General features: G+C 35.3%; 2 protein-coding genes across 2 annotated transcripts; both read left to right on the top strand.

Moving 5' to 3' along the window:
• The first annotated feature begins 1,046 nt into the window (after window positions 1–1,046).
• Window positions 1,047–6,442, top strand: LOC143598398 (aspartic proteinase 36-like). The gene is made up of 10 exons (XM_077076624.1): window positions 1,047–1,303; window positions 1,559–1,688; window positions 1,790–2,037; window positions 4,842–5,063; window positions 5,169–5,331; window positions 5,420–5,493; window positions 5,572–5,662; window positions 5,749–5,821; window positions 6,060–6,131; window positions 6,191–6,442. Exons 1-10 carry the CDS (start codon window positions 1,047–1,049, stop codon window positions 6,325–6,327), a joined length of 1,467 nt encoding a protein of 488 aa, XP_076932739.1. The 3' UTR covers window positions 6,328–6,442.
• Window positions 6,443–9,303: 2,861 nt separating this feature from the next.
• On the top strand, window positions 9,304–12,164 carry LOC143598397 (phospholipase A(1) LCAT3-like). Its single transcript, XM_077076623.1, has 10 exons — window positions 9,304–9,414; window positions 9,465–9,592; window positions 9,656–9,791; window positions 9,881–9,932; window positions 10,012–10,112; window positions 10,807–10,983; window positions 11,092–11,249; window positions 11,346–11,400; window positions 11,522–11,575; window positions 11,989–12,164. The coding sequence occupies exons 1-10, from the start codon at window positions 9,304–9,306 to the stop codon at window positions 12,151–12,153; spliced, it is 1,137 nt and encodes a 378-aa protein (XP_076932738.1). The 3' UTR covers window positions 12,154–12,164.
• Window positions 12,165–21,246: the final 9,082 nt, after the last annotated feature.

Below are 21,246 nucleotides of genomic sequence, written 5' to 3'. Positions count from 1 at the left end.
AACTTAAGAGATTGTTTAAATCCTGTACCTAATTGATTAAACTGAGTTGGTAAGCACTCCCTTTCAAAATCCAACGTTCCCATGTTGCGAGACCTTTTTTTTAGTGAATTAATATCACCCTCTCTTCCTTAAAAATTCACCTATTTTTCTTTCTTTAAAAGAGTTTAATTCAATATAGTTTTATTCTTTATGGTTTAACCAAAATAAAAATAAACATTTTAATTAGTTCAATAAAATTTTCTTTTCCAATTAGATATATGTTTTTAACCCTGTTAAATGAAAAGACGACAAGTTAATCTTATACATAACAAAAAACCTACAACAAAACCATCATTCTTTATCTCCAAACACTACAAGCATCACCAGCCCTTTCCTCCACCAAATCTCTAGAATCATATAAGCAATTGAACGTTTGATGAATAGGAATATTTGGAGAAAAAGAACTGTGGGTTTTTTTTTATGTAGTAATAGTTGTAACTTGGATATAAAGACTAAAATTGGTTTATTATTGTGGTGAAACCACTTAAATATTGAAGTGACATGAAAAATGGAAAAATACTAGTAGCCTAAAAGTTGGTTATTATTGACATGTGGTGAAACCATATGATGATGTAAATGTTAATAAGAAATACGTTGGTGTTGAAGCAAGTCAAAATCTATAATAAATCCCGAATTCAATGGGACTTACACACCCATGATCCAATCCAAAGATATAATAATAATAATAATAATAATAATAATAATAATAATAATAATATTTGCATAAAAGCAAGCAAGCAAGCAAGCAAGCAGTGAGTGAGTCAAGATCTGGAATTCATTCATTCTAATGAAATCGTCTTATATCATGTCATCATGTTTGTTTTGATACAACATAGCCTTCCTCCTCCTCCTCTAATTAATTACTATTATTGTTATTATGCTTTTCTTGTCGTAGCCGCATCTCATTTGCCTGCCTGCCAGTCAGTCGGCTTTTCTTGTCTTGATCCAATTTACTCACAAGCAAACAAAAGCAAGTAAAGAAAGAGTATTGTTTGAATTGAAGATAGATGGATCTGAGTAGAAGAAGAAGAAGAGGGTTTGTGTTTGTAGAAGCAGCAGCTGTTTTAGTTTTAATAAATGTTATTATTGGGTTTGATTGTGGGTTGGCGTCGGCAAATGTGGTATTCCAGGTGCAGCATAAGTTTGGTGTAGGTGGGGGGTCTTTGAGTCGGTTCAAAGCTCACGATTCCAGCCGGCACCGCAGGATTCTCCTCTCCGCCCTCGACCTTCCATTGGGCGGTGACAACAGCCCCACCTCCCCAGCGTTAGCCCCCTTTCTCTTTATGTGATATGATATGATCAAATGTAGCAACCATTTTTATTCTTTCTTTTCTTTATGTTGCTTCTTTCTTCACTAGATATTACATTACATATCATCAGTTCTTTCATTGTATGCTATATACACTTAAAAACAATAGATTTGATATCGCAATCACACATTCACATAGATATAACTACTTGTTTACATGTACATGGATCAAAGTTTATTATGTAGTGGTGTGGTGTTTTATTTATATAGGCTGTATTTCACTAAGCTTCGGATAGGGACCCCACCAAAGGATTACCACGTGCTGGTCGACACAGGGAGTGACCTTCTATGGATTAATTGTGCAGGATGTGTCAAATGCCCCAAGAAAAGTGACCTCGGAGTATCTTCTTACTCTTACTTGGAATAATAATATTTATTCAAACTAGTTTAATGCCAGGATGGGATGGCCCAAAGTTACATCTTTTCCTGTTTTGTTATTAGATATCACTTGCTCTGTACGATCCTGAGGCTTCCTCAACGGCAAAGTTAGTTAATTGCGATCAAGAGATTTGCGTGTCTATGCTTACTGACCCTAATAATGAATGCAAAAAGGGCATGCACTGTTCCTATTCTGTTAAATACGGCGATGGTAGTGGCACCGCAGGATATTTTGTAAGAGATATCATACAACTTGACCGAGTTTCTGGAAATCTTCAAACCACTTTTCTAAATGGGAGTATAGCATTCGGGTAACTTTACTTATATTCCATTCTATGTGTGATATCTTAAGTTTTGGTCAGACGGATTGGGCTGACTAGGGATGTAAACAGCCAAGCTGGCTCATATGCTACTCGATATTTGGCTCCTTAAAAGCATAAACGAGCCCGGGTTCAAGCCTTAAAGTAAGCTTGTTCGATAAACGTGCCCGGGCCGAGCCGAGCTTATCGAGCTCGAACTGGCTCGCGAGCCTACACAAGCTTATCTTTTATATCATTTTCATTTAATGTGTTAAATATATATTTACATAATAACAATAATTATTATATATAAAATTATGATAAAAAATAACTAAATAATACATGTTATGCTACATATAAAAATTATAATTAAAAATTATATGAAGCTAATTGAAAACATCTATAAATGTATTAATAAACGATAAACGGACTCGTGCTTGAAAAAACGACTCATGAGCCGAGCTCAAGCTCGATTTCTTGTAAGTCAAAGAGAGCTGAGCTCGGGCCTGGTTAAGTTCGGGCCTGACTCTGCTGGTTAACTCCTGAGGTTGACCCACATATAGTTTTTTGTTCATTTTTTAAATCTTAATAAATAATTAACTTATTGAAGATAGTTATGAAGTTTTAACATTAAGTTATTAATTTAAACATCTTTATCCATGTGAGTGCACTCTAGACATTTTTGACCCACTTCCTCCTTTATAGTTCATTTGGTCTATTTTGCTAGTTTGACCCATTATCATTAAAATACAACCCGCATTAACTTGTTTTCATATAAACGTGGCAAAAATGTTACCTATAGTCTATGACTCTATGCTAATGATGCAGTTTTGGAAGCGATCAATGGCTCGAGAGACTCATGATAATCAAAGACGATAAACTGAGCCGTAGGTTCCAAGAACAATGTTCTTTTAATTAAACTTAATCAAAAACTCTACTAACAAAGAACCCTAGCACCCTATTTATACTAAACGAAAAATAGATAAACATGGAAACTAAATAAACATACAAATAATAAAAGATAATAAAAACTAAATTCAAATTAGGAGATAAATCTGCATCAAGAGATAAATCTCCATCATACTCCCCGTCTTCGAATAAAACTCGGCCTCGAGTTTTGCCTTCAAACCAAAGCCCCCCCGGATCAAATGGAGCATCAACTCAATCCCGTTTTATTATTATCGTCACAACCCGCCCAAACGTCTTAAATACACGGGTCATCTTGCCTAGCTGCTAGCTGTTGACCTGCACCACCGGGGTCGAATGGGGAGTTGAACCGTCTCCTGTTCACTATCAATTTGACCCAGTCAAATACCTCAACCTCAACCAGACATCCACAGATAATCAGATCACGGTTTTCATTGCATTTTCTAGTATTATATTTCATAACCTTTTCTCCATTATCTTCACTTGGCAGAGGGCTTGGAGGATTTGCATACATGTTCTCCACAACATTAATGTGAAAAGCTGCTTTATCCACGAACCTAGGTTCTAGATTATCAGCCTTCACCACCAACCATGTATTAATTTGGCATGGAAATGTAAATGTTGACCAAAGTAACTTTCTCATGCAGGTCACGTGTAAAACTTTCATGCCAAGCCACACATATATCATTATCACAAACTTGATCCGTATCATTAAAACACAATATTCGTTTTTCAATTTGAAAAACGATTCCTTTTTTAACTTCCACTAAACTAGGAGATTTTAATAAATTACCAACTTTTCTGAATATCATAATGCTTGGGTCAACATCTAATCCCGGCATGAAAGACGGGGTTACCATGGAAGACACCGAACCGCCGCTCAACATCGTATGACCACCATCTTCAACACTATATATCTTGGGAGCTACTTTATCACCATACTTCTCATTCAGTTCCACTGTTTCAGTTGACCCACATGTAAAGGAATTTGAAACCCGCCAATACCCATCAGCATCCGTTGTTTTCTTTGGCTCATCCAGAGAAAGCGCGGGTGCACCCTTAGCCACCATGTCACCATAATTGTCCACCGTTACCACGGTAGCACTTCCATCTTCATTACCACCAAGAACCCTGCTAAGAGCCTGCTGCACAAATAAATACCAGCCTTCATCGAAATCAAACCCGCCTTCATCAAAGCTAGGTTCGTTTTCAGATAAATAATCTTGATAGATTGGTTCATAGAACCAGGGTGCGTGACGGCCAAGCGGATGCTGCTCTCCGTTGCCACCTTCGTCCCAGACGACGGTGTTCGACTCGGTTTCCGCGTTGCACATCTCCCATTGTAACTCGAGATCGTGGACTCATTTTTGGAGCCTTCGATCTCTTCAATTTCCTAGACTCGTTGTCAGAGTCGTTTGATCTCTTCAAGATCCCGTGGATCGAAACAGAATCTATCGCTGCCTCGGGCGGCGAATCTACGAGTAGGATGTCGATCTTCTCCACGAGCACGTGAATAGAAAACACTTCTGTCGTTGCCTCTGGCGGCGAATCTACGAGCAAGAAAGTATTCATCCTCACGTCGAGCCATTTGTGAACCAAAAGCTTTGATACCAACTGATGCAGTTTTGGAAGCGATCAATGGCTCGAGAGACTCATGATAATTAAAGACGATAAACTGAACCGTAGGTTCCAAGAACAATGTTCTTTTAATGAAACTTAATCAAAAGACTCTACTAACAAGCGCCCTATTTATACTAAACGAAAAAGAGATGAACATGGAAACTAAATAAACATACAAATAATAAAAGATACTAAAAACTAAATTCAAATTAGGAGATAAATCTGCATCAGCTAACATCTGAATCTTGTAATAATAATAATGATAATAGGTGTGGGTCCCAACAATCAGGCCCGTTGGGTTCTTCACAACAAGCAGTAGATGGAATACTAGGGTTCGGTCAAGCAAATTCTTCTGTGCTTTCACAACTCGCTTCTGAAAACAAGGTCAAAAAGGTATTTTCACATTGCTTAGATAGCTCTCAAGGTGGAGGCATATTTGCTATTGGAGAAGTTGTACAACCGAAAGTACAAACAACACCAATGATTCCCGAGTAAGTTCTTTTATTATTATTATTATTATTATTATTATTATTTTATGTTACAAATCTCATCACTAAACCTTTTTTTGTTAAAACTGTTTATTTGTGCGATGACAGGGCACATTATAATGTTGAGTTGAAGCAAATTGAGGTAGGTAATGATGTTCTAAACCTTCCGACCGATATATTTGATGTTGGGGGAAAACAAGGGACGATTATTGACAGTGGTACAACGTTAGCTTATTTACCTGACTTGGTTTACAAGCTAGTACTCGAAAAGGTTTGTGAAATGTTTTAAGTTAAAATGTTTTTAAATCTTTTTTTTATTGTGTGTGTGTGTGTGTCTCATGATTATTGTTTTGACCTAGATTCATGCTGCACAACCTGATACACCGTCTCACATGGCTGAGCAGCAGTTCACATGTTTCAAATATACTGGAGAGTAAGTGTTCTTCTGACTTTTGACTTATAAACATTATGTATGGGATTTTAACATTGTTTCAATTACCTGATTTTACAGTGTTGATGAGGGTTTTCCGACTGTCAAGTTCCACTTTGCAAATTCACTTATTTTGAAAGTTTATCCTCATCAATACTTCTTTGAATATCAGGTACATATTTCTCATTGCTCTTCCTTGTGCATTAATGATGTCATTTTACTAACAGTTTTTTATTATTATTAATCTTTTATTTTCAGGACAATGAGTGGTGTGTTGGTTTTCAGGACAGTGATTTGCAATCACAGGGCAAAGATGTTACCCTATTGGGCGGTAAGCTATGTTACTGTATTTCCTTTTATTAGAAATTGTTTTTAAGGATTATAGTTTGGTAGTGTGTCATATATGTCTACAAAAGTTATTTTATATTCATATATTTTAACATTTAAGGCCACTTTTGAGCTGTTTTTTCAACCTTTTATTTTGATGTTAGAGAGATATATTACTTTAAAAATTTGTCTTAAAAAGTTTGGATAATATTGTATAAAAGGAAGCAATGTGTTGTGTGCAGATCTTGTATTGACAGATAAACTTGTTACATATGATTTGGAAAAGAAGACAATTGGATGGACAGACTATAATTGTAAGTATATACAATTGATAATAATAATAATAATAATATAATGTGTTTGTTTTTGTTAGGTTCGTCAAGCATCAAAGTGAAAGATGAGGAGACGGGCAAAGAGTATAGAGTGGGTGCCCATAATCTTTCTAGTGGGGGTCGTGTTGTTGCTTCAGCTGGGATTATGCTCATGTTTATTCTCATTAATCTTTTATAACATTGGCTTGGTTTGGTTTGGTTTGGTTTGATTTGATTGTATACGAAAACAAACAAGTTTGCTTTTCTTTTACAAAGTATAGTACTAATCATGAATCATATGGTTTAACTTCAATACCATTTTGTTACAGTATTACCGATGTTGCTCGGCTCTTTTTGTGACCGGAATTCCTTGTCATTTTCGTGAAATGAAAGCACTGGCAGTGCTAATAAAAGGCTGAAACTACCTTGAGTGTCCATGGAGGGTTTGCAATAAAGAACTAATGTCACATTGAATTTGCCAGCCAGGAATGAGCTCACATTTAAAGTAATACAATCCCTCGCAATTATTATTATTATTATTATTATTATTATTAAATAGCTGAAAGTGACATCATATTTAGTTTGAACTACCAAACTCCTCATATGGCCCGAACATAGTAATTATGTGAAAGTTATTGAAACAACAGTTACCATGTTTTACCTCACCAGCTAATATATTATCACAAAGTATATATTTGTTTGTTTCTATTTTATATTATATATTCTCAAAAATTATCCAAAACTAAGGACTGACGACTCAGATGTTTCATAGGAATTGATCATGCAGTCAATGACACAACAATATTTTGTGGGCTTTCTTAAAGAGTTTAAATTTAAGATGCTATGCTTGATATGATCATATTATGTGTTGTTAAAACGTCTATATCAAATTTCGATTCTGGTTTGATGATTGCTTAGGTTCGGTTTAAGGGGTAACAGAATGAAAATTTACATTTTACTTGTTAGTTGACTAGTTGCTCTCATTATTAATATTGTTATGTTTTGCATAAATAGTCTTCAAATCGACTAGTTATATTGCTAGGATGTTGCTGAAAAAGGATAAACCATATTTTACTTGATGATGTATCCTTGAATCAATTTGATATTATATTCAAATGTGCTTACTTTTATCATATGCTGAACATGAATCATTTTGTAACTTTAGAGCTTAGATGGAGGGACTCTATAAAGAGAAAGGAAAACAAGGCCACCTTCATAAGATAAATATGAAAATTTGAAGAGTATTGAGGATATGGGCTATTTATTTTTCTAGCTTTTTCACACTTCTAATTTTTGAAACATTATCTTATAAGTTCCTTACTCATCACTATGAATCTCACATGATGATTTGCTTTTTCCCGCGCTATATTATATATTTCTATTCGACTTGATGCACAAGAGTTGACATATGACAACATTGATAATGATGTATAAGTCTAAAAGGTTACACGATGAGCAATGATAATCCATCAATTAACGCAAAAAAATGTTATAAATATTTAAAGAAGGAAAATTGGATTTTAATAATCAAAACTATGAGGTATTGGCTAATATTAATCCTAACTAACAATGCAACTTTAGTTTTATTACCCACAACAATTCCACTTTAACAATTTACTAACTTCGTCAATTATGTTCTTTAAGTTGGAGTGAAATTACCATAATACCCTTAGTTGAAAAAAAGGAAATACAAAATAAATTAGTTGGGCCCCACATTAAATATTAAAATAAAAATATTAATACAAGAATCAATCAAAGATGGTTAACCTCAACCAGACTCACGTCTAGTCAGTCAATTTGGGCCGATTTTAACTTAAAGAATAAAACATAATTCATATTTCTATAATCCTAAAAAAATCACATTATTAGCGAATAATTTAGTATTTAAAAATGTTTTCTCTTATTTATATTGATATTCATTTATTTCATTATAATATTTATAAACTTACGATATTAGATATATATATAATATCTAAAAATTAATTTTTATATTTACCGTTTACGAGTACACGTAACTCGTCAATGATGATCTTGACAACCTTGGCTAAAACAATAAATAGGAGGAATCCTGCATAAGAATATTAAAACTGAAGGAATGTTATCTTCTCCCAAATCATTTCCTTCCAGTTTCCGTGGTTGATCAACTACAAACAATATATTAATATTGTTGATCAACAGACTAGAAAAGAACTCCAGCTACCCACTCAACAACGTGCTACATTTCATTTGATAAGAAAATGGTGGTGCTTCGGTGACCGGAGCTCCGTGGGTGATGGTGAGCGGCATAGGTGGGACCATACTGAACTCGAAGCCAAAGAGCTGGTTCGTGTTTGGGTCCGTATTCTTCTTGCCGATCTGGTCCCTCTACAACCCGGAAACTGGTTCGTTCCTTTCCTTCTTTATTATAAAGTTTGACTTTCAATGGAGCATGAATTAAATTGCAACGGAAATAATCACCGGGATTTAAATACCCGAAATAAAACATAGGCCTAACTAGTAATGAAATTTATAAGCTAATTTATTTTTTTATAAATGACTGTTAATGGTATAACAAGAATCATAGCAAAAATTTAATATTAAAATTATAATCATAAATATAGGATGCATTTCATTACAGAACAGAACACCTGAGGTAACCAAACTCAATACAAAACGGACGGTTTAGTTTTGTGTTTTTCCAGTAACAAATTCCAGTTTGGTTTCGGCTTTGCTATGAACCAAAACCAAAAAAACCATTTTTAATGTAATTTTTAAATACTTAATAAATTGTGTGACCCAAACATTTTAGGTACAAATGTGTAATAATCGATGACTCACAAGTTTAAAAAAAAAAAACAAAAGAAAAAGAAAATAGGCCCGAAGTTTCAGGCCCAATTCATCCCTCTGGGCCATTTTTCAGCCTAAATATTTCAAGCCCAAATGGTAAAATCGAAACAAACGAAAACCTAGTCGAACCCATTATGAAAACCGAAACCAAACAGTTTTCAGAAGGCCAAAAAACTAAAATTTTCAGTTTAAACCAAAAACGACAAACCGACCCATAATGATCAGGAAAACTGAACTTGGGTGGGTCTTGTGGGGTGTTTGGATGTGGGTTTGTGATAATCAAACCCTAAACTGAATTTTGTGTAATTGAAGCATGATGGGGGTGTTTAAAATGGTGGGATAGAAGTTTATGAGTTTTAGAATTCCAGGCTACACAGAAGCATTGGATGATAGTTCTGATATTGTGGTTCCACAAGATGATTATGGACTTTATGCAATAGATATTTTGGATCCCTCATTGGTAAGTTTTAATTAGCATAATCGTATTCACTCAATATAGTCGCATTTCAGTTGATAAAACTTTTTCATGTAACGGATGTATACCATTTCCATGACATGATCGATATGCTCGTTGACCATGGATACAAGAAAGGGACTACATTGTTTGGATACGGATATGACTTCCGCCAAAGCAACAGGTAATCAAGTGCGTGTTTCAAAGTAATTATTGGCCTAGAGACTAAGCTTCATATTGCTGGTAGAATTGAGCAAACAATAGATGGGCTAAAAGAAAAGCTGGAGACTGCATATAATGCTTCAGGAGGTAGAAAAGTCAACCTTATATCCCACTCGATGGGCAGACTGCAAGTTTCATGTTTCATATCACTCCATTCTGATGTATGAACTTTTAAAAATTCATTTTCGTTATGCGGATGTGATTAAACGAATGCCATGAAGAACATGACATGTGATTTTACTTGGTATAGGTGTTTTCTAAATATGTGAATAAGTGGATAACTATCGCAACCCCATTTCAAGGTAGTGCCTATGCTACTTTTCACTTTTAGATGTAACCCACTATTTCGATTGATGTGTTTAATGCTATTATATGCATCAGGTGCACTTGGATGCATCAATGATTCTCTTTTAACTGGATTACAGTTTGTGGAGGGACTTGAAAGTTATTTCTTTGTATCAAGATGGTCAATGCATCAACTGGTAATGTTTCTGTATGGATACTAATTTCGAGGTGGGAATATTTCATGTTTAGTAACCGGTCAAAATGTATTGGGGTCAAAAGGTTTTCATGTCAGTTACCCAAAGCAAAATTTTGTTCTGTTAAAATTGCTTATAGATAAGTAATGCGTAATCAGTGATGACAAAAAAAGATGACATTATAAGTATTAATGCTATAGAAAACAAGCATAACAAAATTTTAATATATATTTAAGTCACTGAAGGCATTTGTGAAATTAATGATAAATGTTGGCTAGCACACTCTTTTGTTGTCGTGAAACACTACTTCATCAACTTTTGATCATTTTATTTACAATTTTACACCATCTTATCTGATTAAAAAAGTTATCCCTGTCAGCATTTTTGCACATTTGGAATGCCGCTTCATTCAACTCACTATTTAAATTTTTTTTCACAAGTTTGTGTTTTTACAAAAAATTTAGAAATATAAATACCCAAAAATTGGGTTGAGAGACTTTTCCATGCAAAGTGAAAAGGTATGTTCGGTTTCTTATGGTATTAAACCGTTAACCCTTATTGTAACAAACTAACAATAACCTCAATCTTTGAATAAACGGTATTTAGAAGATTGTATGCATTAAAAACAAACATCCTCTGTTAGCTCAATATTTAAATAGACCGGTGTAATAACCAATAAATCCTTTTGTATTTTCAGTTGGTGGAATGCCCATCTATATACGAGATGTTACCTAACCCCGAGTTTAAATGGAAAAAGAAACCTGAAATTTTGGTTTGGAAAAAAGATAAAAAAAATGAAGATTCAGTCAAATTGGAAACTTATAGCTCATCTGAATGTGTGGAGCTGTTTGTTGAAGCATTGAAAGACAATGAGGTAGGTACCTACTTTCAACTCTTTCACTATAAAACACTGTTAAATAGTCTGTTTGACCATCTAATTTGAAGTCAACTCTATTGCTTTTCATTTTGGCTTATGTGACAGATAGAGTATAATAAGAAGACTATACCTTTGCCATTCAATCAAGATATCTACAAATGGGCTGCCACTACACGCAAGATGCTAAACAACATGCGTCTTCCCCAAGGGATTGAGTTCTACAACATTTATGGAACGTCACTGGATACACCTTTTGACGTTTGGTATGTTATGAATCTATAAAAAAATCATTGAATCATTTTTTTTTTTTTTTTTTTGTGTTTTGTGATTGAAATGTGTGCTTACTTACTATGTTGCAGTTATGGTTCAGAAATAGATCCAATCAATGACCCATCTGATATATGCCATACATTGGTAAGTCACTCAAGTTCCTCAATCAACCATATGATCCTTTATGTATATTGAACCAAATCAACTTAAATTCATGTGGATTGTTTATTTGTTTATATAGCGTTTATTGTTTTCTTTTGAGCAGCCTGAATACTCATATGTGGATGGAGATGGAACAGTTCCCGCCGAGTCTGCAATGGTATTTTCACTAAACTTACTTTATATGTTTTTTGTTTTTTTTTTTTTGGGGTATATTTTTATATCTTCAAAATAATATGGTCAAACAAATAAGTCTTTTAAGTTCAAATTTTGATGACTAATTTTCAAAATCTTGGTGTGATGATTAAATTTTCTAAACATGAAACGGAATATAATCGAAAAATGGTGTTAGTTTTTCTAACAAAGCTGATTTAGTATTGAATAGTGTTTTTGCATATTTGACCAAAAAAGTCAAAAGGGTGTTATTTTTCGGAACAAGAGTAAAAGATGGCAATTTAAGCCATATGATCATGAATGGGTGGATGTGTGTTTTGTTTTTACCTCAAAACATGTCAACCCGACCCAACCTATATAAAAAATGACTTGTTTGAACCCAAACCCAAACTTCTACAGGCAGATGGATTTGAAGCAATAGAGAGAGCTGGAATCCCGGGTGCTCACCGAGCACTCTTAAGAGATGAACTTGTATTTGAATACATTCGAAAGTGGTTGGGAATCCAAGAACCAAGTATGTCGCGTGTAAAGACCTCTAAAGTTGTTGATGTTGGTCCAGCTTGATGGAGTAGTGGTGATGTTTCAAATAACAGTTGGTGTTATATGTTTTTGTCACACTGTAATCTTATTTTAGATCATTTACATTTTTTATAAAAAACATGTGCCATGTAAAATTATTAGTAAACACTTCAAAAGTCAAAGTAATAGCATAACTGTATTTACAAATGCTATACGTTTGGAGAGGATTTACTTCCTTTATTGTTTGGATTGGAGAAGGAAAAAGGCTGATCGCTTGTTTATGTTAGATGGTGTGAGCTGTGGTGTTTGAAATTGGCTCTGACCGAGGCAGCGGAAGTGGATGAGTTCAGGCAGCGCAGCTTAGTCAAATGTGCCAAAATGAAAATGTCCTTTGGAGGTTGGAAGTGACAATTCTTGCTCAACATTATTCAGGTGAATTTCCAGTTGCTAGTCTTAAGAACAAGTTCAACGAGCTGACTTATTGCACTCCTACTTTCGAATAATTGGGAGCCATGTGTATTCTGGCTTGGAGATCTGAGTTGGAAAAATTGCCCGAGTTGGTTAGCATGAATTCCGTTTAAGAAATATGTCTAGTTTGTGGGGATTTGGAGGAAACAATTGAGCATTTTTTTCGTGACATCTGGGTTAGCTCAATTAGTGTGGCAAGCGATGTCCTTATGGTGTAAGATCCCAAGTATTTTTGCGTTATGTATTAGAGATATTTTGATTCCTTATAAATACATAAAATTCCCAATGAACAAGGCAAAGAAATTTCATGCTATATGCCTCGTTTCTATATGTATTTATGAAAATCAAGAAACAATATATGGTTTTAATGTCAAAGTGGGTTGTGGGCTATATCATTAATTTAAATGTAATTTAAGGAAAATATAAATTTAAAGAATAAAAGAAGTCTAATACCAACATACCACATGCGACCTTATCATTATTCACGATATGAAATGTTGTTACACTGGAGATCCAGCCAGAAGGCAACACCTCAAGGCAATAACTCAAGGTATCTAAAAGAACTTGTTTAAATCCGTTTTTTTTGGCAAATGTGCTACTTGGATATTAACGCGACAAATACTCTCTCCTCTTCTTTCTTTCAGGCATCTCGCTATAGGCGCTAGACAGGGGGCTTTTGAGGCGCCGTTGGAAACTAACACCGCAGAGGGGCTCCATTGATGGGGAGCTGGGGGGGGGGGGTGATGTTCGGTTTATTTGTACATATATTAGCTTATTAACTTAGTCGTTTTATTCGTTTAGTTTAGGAACTTTGGTACTCATACGTGTTTATTGTTTTTCAGGTCACAGGTACTTAACGCACTTAATTTGGACCTATACGAGCACGTGATGAAGACCCGTGATGTCCAGCATGCGATCGAGAAAGAAAATTGGACCTGTTGAGTGAAGCGACCATCGCGTAGCGTGATGGGTGTTGAAGGCAGGGCATCGCGCTACCCGATGCCCTTTAAAATATTTTAATTAGTTGACTTTTGGTCCATCGCGCTAGGACATGAGACCATCACGCTACGCGATGGTCCCCACAGTCGTGAAAGTTAGGGTTTTTGTTAATATCACGTTTTGACGACCCTAGACGCTATCATTTAGTTTTCAGAGCAGTTTTGGAGAGGAATAGCAGCTTACCATCATTCCCAATCATCTCAAGGCCTCTTACATGTTCCATAACATCATAATCGAAGACCGAGAGATGCCGAGACGCGGCTAGACCCTTCGAGTCATTCCCGGGATTAGAGATGTATTTAACAGTTTTTCTCATGTATTAAGAACGAATGATTTGTAACCATCTTTGATTAATCTATGAGTATTGATGTCTGGTATTATTGTGCACTAAGTCGGTTTAAGTTTATTTCGATCAGAACAATTAGTTTGCTAGTTGCTATGATAATTGCATATAGGATTGTTTTGACTAGTTTGAATATGATGAAGCATACGTTTGCCCTTAGTTGAGTCACACTGGCAGGGACTGTTTGATAACCAGTGCCGTGTGTTAGCGAACGTGGATGCCTAAGGTTTATCTAGTTAGTTAATCTGAGTTGATCATTGATAGTTAATATGTTAAGTTGCATGAGATTGCTGTTAGTTTACTTACCTGAATTACCGAGTGTGATTTGCTTTGTTTGATTGAATTGGTTTTTATCAGAATTGAATTGGTTTAATCTTTGAATTAGCACAACTAATTATTTGTTAATAATTAAATTATGAAAATTTAGTCACTTATCAATTAAAATATGTAGATTTTTATAAAAATATTTCTGAAATTATTTACTAATTTATTAATTTATAAAAATTCATTGTACATGGTATAATTAACCCCAAAATTGTCCGTTTATACCAAATGATTTACGAAAAATCCGCCAAAATTTATAAGTGACCAGAATACATACCAAAACAACCTGGAAAAATTCCAAATTCTAAAAACCTTGCCAAATCTCCTTTTTGAGTCAAAAACGACTATGAAAATTCAATTAAACACAATTGTACAAAACACACTTAGGGATTTCCAAATGACCCAAAATTTTATATGTAGTCATAATATACCAAATCTAAGTTCCCCACAAAATTTCATATTTTTTCAAGCATTTTAACCATTTTTCCCAAATAAAATCCCCAATTCGGTAATAAATTCGCCAAATATTCTCGGATGGTCAAAAAATTACCAAATTTGAACAGGGACTCAATGATATGGTCCCTGATGTCCCTGAAGAATCTCATGACCTAAAAATATGCACATCACAATTGAATCCTAAACAGCCCGTAATCAAGTGATTTGGTATTACCTTAGTGGTTTTGGTTCGTTTTCGCCCTTCTAATCAAGTTTTCGGGTTCTTGTGCTTCTATGTAAGCTAGATACAGGTCCTATATCACAAAACAAGCAAGTTTTATCAACATGGATGCTTCTTAACTTAGGGTTTCGGCTAGGGTATTAAACCGAACTTTTGAGCCGTAAAAACGTCATTTAAACCCTCTAATCCATGTTTATGGCCAAAAAAGAGTATGATTTTGATTCCTAATCATGCGTATGATCAAAAAATGTTTTTGGACCATTTTTAGGATTTTTTCATGGTTAGGAATGATTTTTGATAACAAAACTATGTTTATATGAATTTAAACTTGATTAAAACAAATTAAAAATGATGAAAATAATGGTTCACCTTTGTTCTTGGCTGAAGTTGTGTTAGGACAGCAAAATAATTCCAGAAGTGAGAGATAACTTATGTCAAAATATCTTATGTTAGTATATTATAAAAGAAGTCTTAAGTAGGGGGTTTCCCATTTAAATTTGTATTCATTGTCGTATTAATGCCGGCAGCGAATCGCGTTGCGATTGTCAGAGTTACTATCTACAGTTTCCGAACAATCATTTCAGCCACATTTGCCTCAAATCGCGTGTTTGTTTTCTTTGTGGTCATTCTATAATGATAAACAACTCAACTTCGCATAATAGTAATTTTTCCCTATAAATTATTGCGCATGGAATCACAGTAGCTAACAATCAGGTAATTAAAATAGCAGATGCGTATTACACACACCGAATCATGTATCCATATATCCAAGATAGTACATAGATTTAGCCTAATAAGGCCATTGTTTGCATGTATGTATCAAAAATTGTCATCCCGTGACAAGTAATTTTAACCCGGTAAGGGTCAATGTTTGTACTAATAGGTCCAAATCGTCTCCCACATCAGTATAGCACACTACCAAATGCTTGCATGGGGTATCGAAACTATGCACAACGTTGTCATACTATCCTTGTCTATTCGAGCACACATTATAATAATCACGAATAGTTCACAACTTGCACAACAATTATTTAGATGTAATCCCACCATTGGGTACTGTTTGATTCTGCCTCTCCTGTAAATAGGCATTTGTTCGTTATGAGTATAAACAGTATGTTGTAGTCGGAAGCATTTGTATACTTCCTTTGACCTTTGGATATTATTAAATATAACTACAGAATATTCTTTCATCAGATTATTCAGTACCCGTAAGCATACCGGGTCTACCAAAAGTGGTGATTTTTTAGTAGGGAGTAAGTTGGTTCTCTATAAGCCAAGACACGTCATTGGTCCATGGCGTGAGGTTTCCCTTCTATGATAAATCAATCGGAGTGGCAACAATATGGGAGGGGTTGAAGATACTCGTATACATGTAACATCCGTATTTTGAGAATTAATAAATAACGGAAAGTTTTATTATTATCGGTGTGTTGTTAGTTTAGTTATGTGCGCGTTTATATTTGGATAAGATTGGAATGGAGGTGGATGGTGGGGCCCATGGCTCCCTATATAAGTCCATCCCCCATCCTTTCACCATTTCTTTACATAACACACACACTAGAAAATACACACTTTCTCTCTAGCAATTCGGATTCGGATCCAAGCAAAAGGAAGGAAGAATCTTGGGTGTAAACACCATAAAACAACAAGAAACACCACCAAGCTCCGCGGATCTGTCCAGATCCGAACCCGAGACCAACAAAAGGTGAGTTTTGGTTTTAAAGGTTAAGTTTTAGGTTGGATTCGACATGCAAACCGATAGAAGGAGAGATCGGGGTGTAAGATGGAAGAAAAACATGAACTTGATAAGTTATAACCCCACGAGAGTGTTATATGGTAAAAATGCGATGTTCGGGCCTTATAAAACGCAAGTATACAAAGTTGATACAACCCAAAACCCTTGGAAAGGGTTAAATCGAGTCCCAAGGGAGAGTCGTGGAGTGAAATGGCCAAAAAATGGTAAAAACGAAGAAAAAGAAGAATTTCGCATCGCATAAGCCATGCGAAGCGAAAAAGGTTATTTCGCATCGCATGACTATGCGAAGCGAAAAAAGTTCCATGCGAAGCGAAAAAAGTTCCATGCGAAGCGAAAAAGTTCCATGCGAAGTGAAACGCTGTGAAGTGAAAAAGTTTCAACCCCAGCCAAGGGCTCTGCCCCTTGGACCCTGCTAGGGGCTGCCGCCCCTAGACCCCGCTACCAGGGGCGCTGCCCCCGGACCCCCGTTATTTGCGGGTTTAATTAACTTAGATGTAAGAAGTAGTAGTAATGGATAATTGACGCGCATAATGTATTGTACAGTTAGCCGTGAAGGGCATTACCATTGACAGTGAGAGAAATCGTCTCCAGGTGAGTTCTAACCCCATTTCTCTTTGAGATGGCTTCGGGGCTGTGTGCATACTTGTAAAAATAGTAACATATATATACTTATGTGCTTAACGTGAATGAGTAATGCAAGAATGAAAGGAAGATACTTATCTATGTGATTAATGCAAATGATTAATGAAAGAATGAAAGAAAGAGGTTAGAACTTGTATATGTTGGTTGTTTAACTTAACATGTTTGTAAGAAACTAGAAGGAATGTGAAGTAAGAGTCAGGGTGGCAGGCCTTTCTAATACCTGGGCAAGAATAGAGTGGCCGACTCTACGATATCGGTGCAAGAAGTTGGGACCAGACCCTAATAATATCTGAGACAGAAGGAACCAGACCCTAAAAATATCTGTGATGGTAGAGATGGTGTAGCCTATGTTATACCATAGGGTTTTATGAAAGGAAGTATTTAAGAACGTGTGCATGTATGCAAAGTATGTATGAAAGGAGTAATAGTGAATAAGGTATGAATACGTATCTCCGGACACGCATGAGTATGGTATGAATGTTATGTATGTTAATTGAATAACTAGAACTCACTCAGCGTAGCTGACTTTTAGTATGCACGCAGGCAAATAGGTTGAGGCAGCTGGCTTGAGGAGGGACACATAGCATGAACGGAAGAGACTGGCATCTACGAAGAAGTGTCATGACTGTTTTAATTAATGTTTATGGAAAGACAATTTGTACGTTAAGACAAAAATGAATGTTTTGTAATGTGATGGTTGAAGTTTTAAGATTATTCCGCGAAAGTTTTAATTAACTCTGATTTTAGAATTGTGTTTATGAGTAAATCCAACACCAAAGTAGGGTTACCAGGAACGGGGCCTTACAATACATCATTTGATGAGTTTGTTGATTAGGTGGATTTGGCAGGGATGGTTGTACTGATAAGTAGTATGTACGGGTGATTACGGTCTGTTATATATCGAGGATTTCATAAAGTACTTATTATATTTTGTAACTTCATAAATTGAACTCGTCAATAGGTATTTTCCTAAGAATAATGTTTATCCTTGAATGAGGGAAGTGGAAAGATGACTAGAAAACAGCTCAATATGCTGTTAGAAACTGGTATGGGAGATAAAGGTTAGGCCCGAATCGAGAAGTGTCGTGTTCCCTTGAGATGAACGTACGTATATCATACCTTCTACAGTGTAACACCCCGGATTTAAGCGGAATACGCCCGGGTGTAACATACAGATCACTCATAAGCTCGTAACGCTATTAAAGCGACAATAATTATATTTATTTCATTTCATAGAATAGCAAGTACACAAATTGTTTATAAGAGTAAAAGGAACAATAAACACTTCATCACATCACAAATAAGTTCTTTATTTAAATAACCTAAGGTATACTAATGATCTTCAACCTTAGCACTTCATCATATCAAACTGCAGCACGTTTAAAATAATATATTTTGTCAACAACACATGTTGGTGAGTTTTCATAAGTTTTTGCGTATAAATATATATAGAAACCTCGCGATTCAACAATCGTCATGCAATAAGTATTCAAGCGTAAAGTAAATGAAATCAAATAGTGTCGTCCTCCCGTTCATTTATCCGAAGCCGTTGAAGTCGGGGAAATGAGAACCACCTTACGTAAACGACCAAAGTCGTAACGTTAGATGGCGTGGGTACGTCCCGTCAGACCCTCCCACTATGTGTATGCATTTGCGTTTGCGTAACTTCCACCATAAAAACAATAAACACGTTGCAAGCAAGTTCACGTATAATCATAAACAATATGCACGAATAATATTAACATGTATGATATAAGTTAATCGGTTTGTAAACAGGCATATAACTAATGAAAGAAAAACTTGTGACGTGCTACCCCAAATATTATAAAGCGTTAAAATGGGGTTATGAAGAACTCACCTTCGAAATCGAAGCGGAAATAAAGTTAAACCGAAATGCGTCAAAGGAACCTAAATGATTGAACTTCTCGAACTATAAAAATAATTATGAACATTTAAAGACTAACTAACGAGATTAATAAAGTGACTTATTGGTTTTAAAGATGGCGTGTTATATTTTATCATTTTAAAACGTTTTGGATGCTTATATCGTTTTTAAGCTTTAACGATGTTTTAACGGAATCATGATTTTAATATTAAACTATGTTATTGAATTAGAGTTAACGAATTAAAGATAACGAATGTTAGAGTGAGAGAGTAGAGAGAAAAAGTTGCTACAAAGTCATATCTTGTAATCTTAGAAGTTATCAATGAAGAGAATGCTTAATGTTTACTTGTGTTGTTTAATCTCAATGAACTCCGCACTTTGAGACATGAGCTGTAACATCTAGAGATCCTAATTGTTGAATACATCAGCATGTCAACCCCATTTCAAGTGATATCAAAGCATCTGGCTCGTTACTAGCTTGAACATCACAAGTTTTCAAGGTTTTTGTCTCTATCTACAATTTCAACCGTCAAAAGTTCTTCAAACTCTCACAGTATGTTCCATACTCATCCGTGACAAACCCTACCAAAATTCATTCAATACCGACATCATTTGCATCCTCAAATTCCAGAATCATTAGTATGGAAATTTTCACCGTATATGTCATGACAGCGTATATGTTCTTCATGTACAACATACACGGCGTATAACATATACGCCGCATATGTTAGAAGGTGACTACCTATACGTTGACCTCATACTTATACGTTGACTCCATTTGACCAAGACTTATACGTTGATTTTCTTGGAATTCAAACATATCCGTTGACCAAAGAAGATATACGTTGACTGTTATCAAAATGGAAAACCTAAGTGCTTTTGTATCACAACCGTCTGTTTTACTTTAGAACATTAATTTGGAAAATGAGATGGGTACAGCCAACAAGCCTCCTAAACTTCTTAGGATGGAAGATTATTCTTTACGGGCCGACAAATTTGAGACGTACGTTCAAGCATTGAACTATGAAACATGGAGCGCCGTTGAAGAAGAATACGCCATCCGTCAGCCCAAAGAATGAGAATGGAGAAAATTATAGATTATCTCAGATTGCTGATGCAGATAAAGATTCATTTCTTAAAGAGAAGAAGATGTTGAATTTATTTCAACAGTCCATCAAAGCTGAGATCTTTCAACTTTTGCAACATAATGGTTCTTGCTACTCAATTTGGCAAGCATTGTTGAATAAAGATTGTGGAAATCCCAACATGAGAAAGAGCAAAAATTGCTTTGCTGAAGAAAGAATTTGACATATTCACTCAAGTTAAGGGTGAATCATTTGCCCAATTGATTGAAAGATACTGCTATCTAGTGAATGAGATGAAGAGGCTGAAGATTGATAAGCCTGAGTGTGAATACATCGATAAACTTGCTGATGCTTTGCCAGAAGAGTAGGGTACTTTCATAATGATTCAACAATCTAATCCCATTGCTTATGCTCGTTTGAACCTCGCAAGTTTTATTGAGAAACTTAAAGCTCATGATCTGGAGCTTAGAAAGAAACAAAAGATGAAATCCACAGCTATATCACAAGATGTGGGTTTGTATTACAAAGGATCTACTTCAAGTGCTGTTACTCAAAATCCCAAGATTCCTACTGCATTTTGTGCTGAGTCAATCAGTCAAGCTTGCGTTTTCAATGTTCCTACTGTTCCCCATTACAATAGCAGCTACACATGAACTATTCCTGTCACACCCCGACTAGCACAATGTGGAAGCGTAAAACGGGAATGTAACAGACACCTCTGGTACCAACACATTGTTTATAAAGAAACATTACAAATTAATTTACATTATATTACATTTCTTCGTTCTATCATTATTTTATAGTCTAGGTGGTACAAACAAAACTAGTTCGTTAACTAAACGTTCTTACTACTAACGCCTTTGCTTCTATTTACATAGCATCAACCACACACTTTAGTCAAGTGACAGATCACCCAATCATTCCGATTTAGGTACACCTGAAAAGCAGTTTAAAATGGGT

This window comes from Bidens hawaiensis, unplaced genomic scaffold, assembly GCF_021521415.1.
Source record: "Bidens hawaiensis isolate Kalapana, Puna unplaced genomic scaffold, B.hawaiensis_p1.1 tig00050075_1, whole genome shotgun sequence".
In the NCBI taxonomy this organism is placed as follows: Eukaryota; Viridiplantae; Streptophyta; class Magnoliopsida; order Asterales; family Asteraceae; genus Bidens; species Bidens hawaiensis.
The sequence above is the reverse complement of the archived record's forward strand: the minus strand, read 5'-3'. Positions and strand labels throughout refer to the sequence as shown.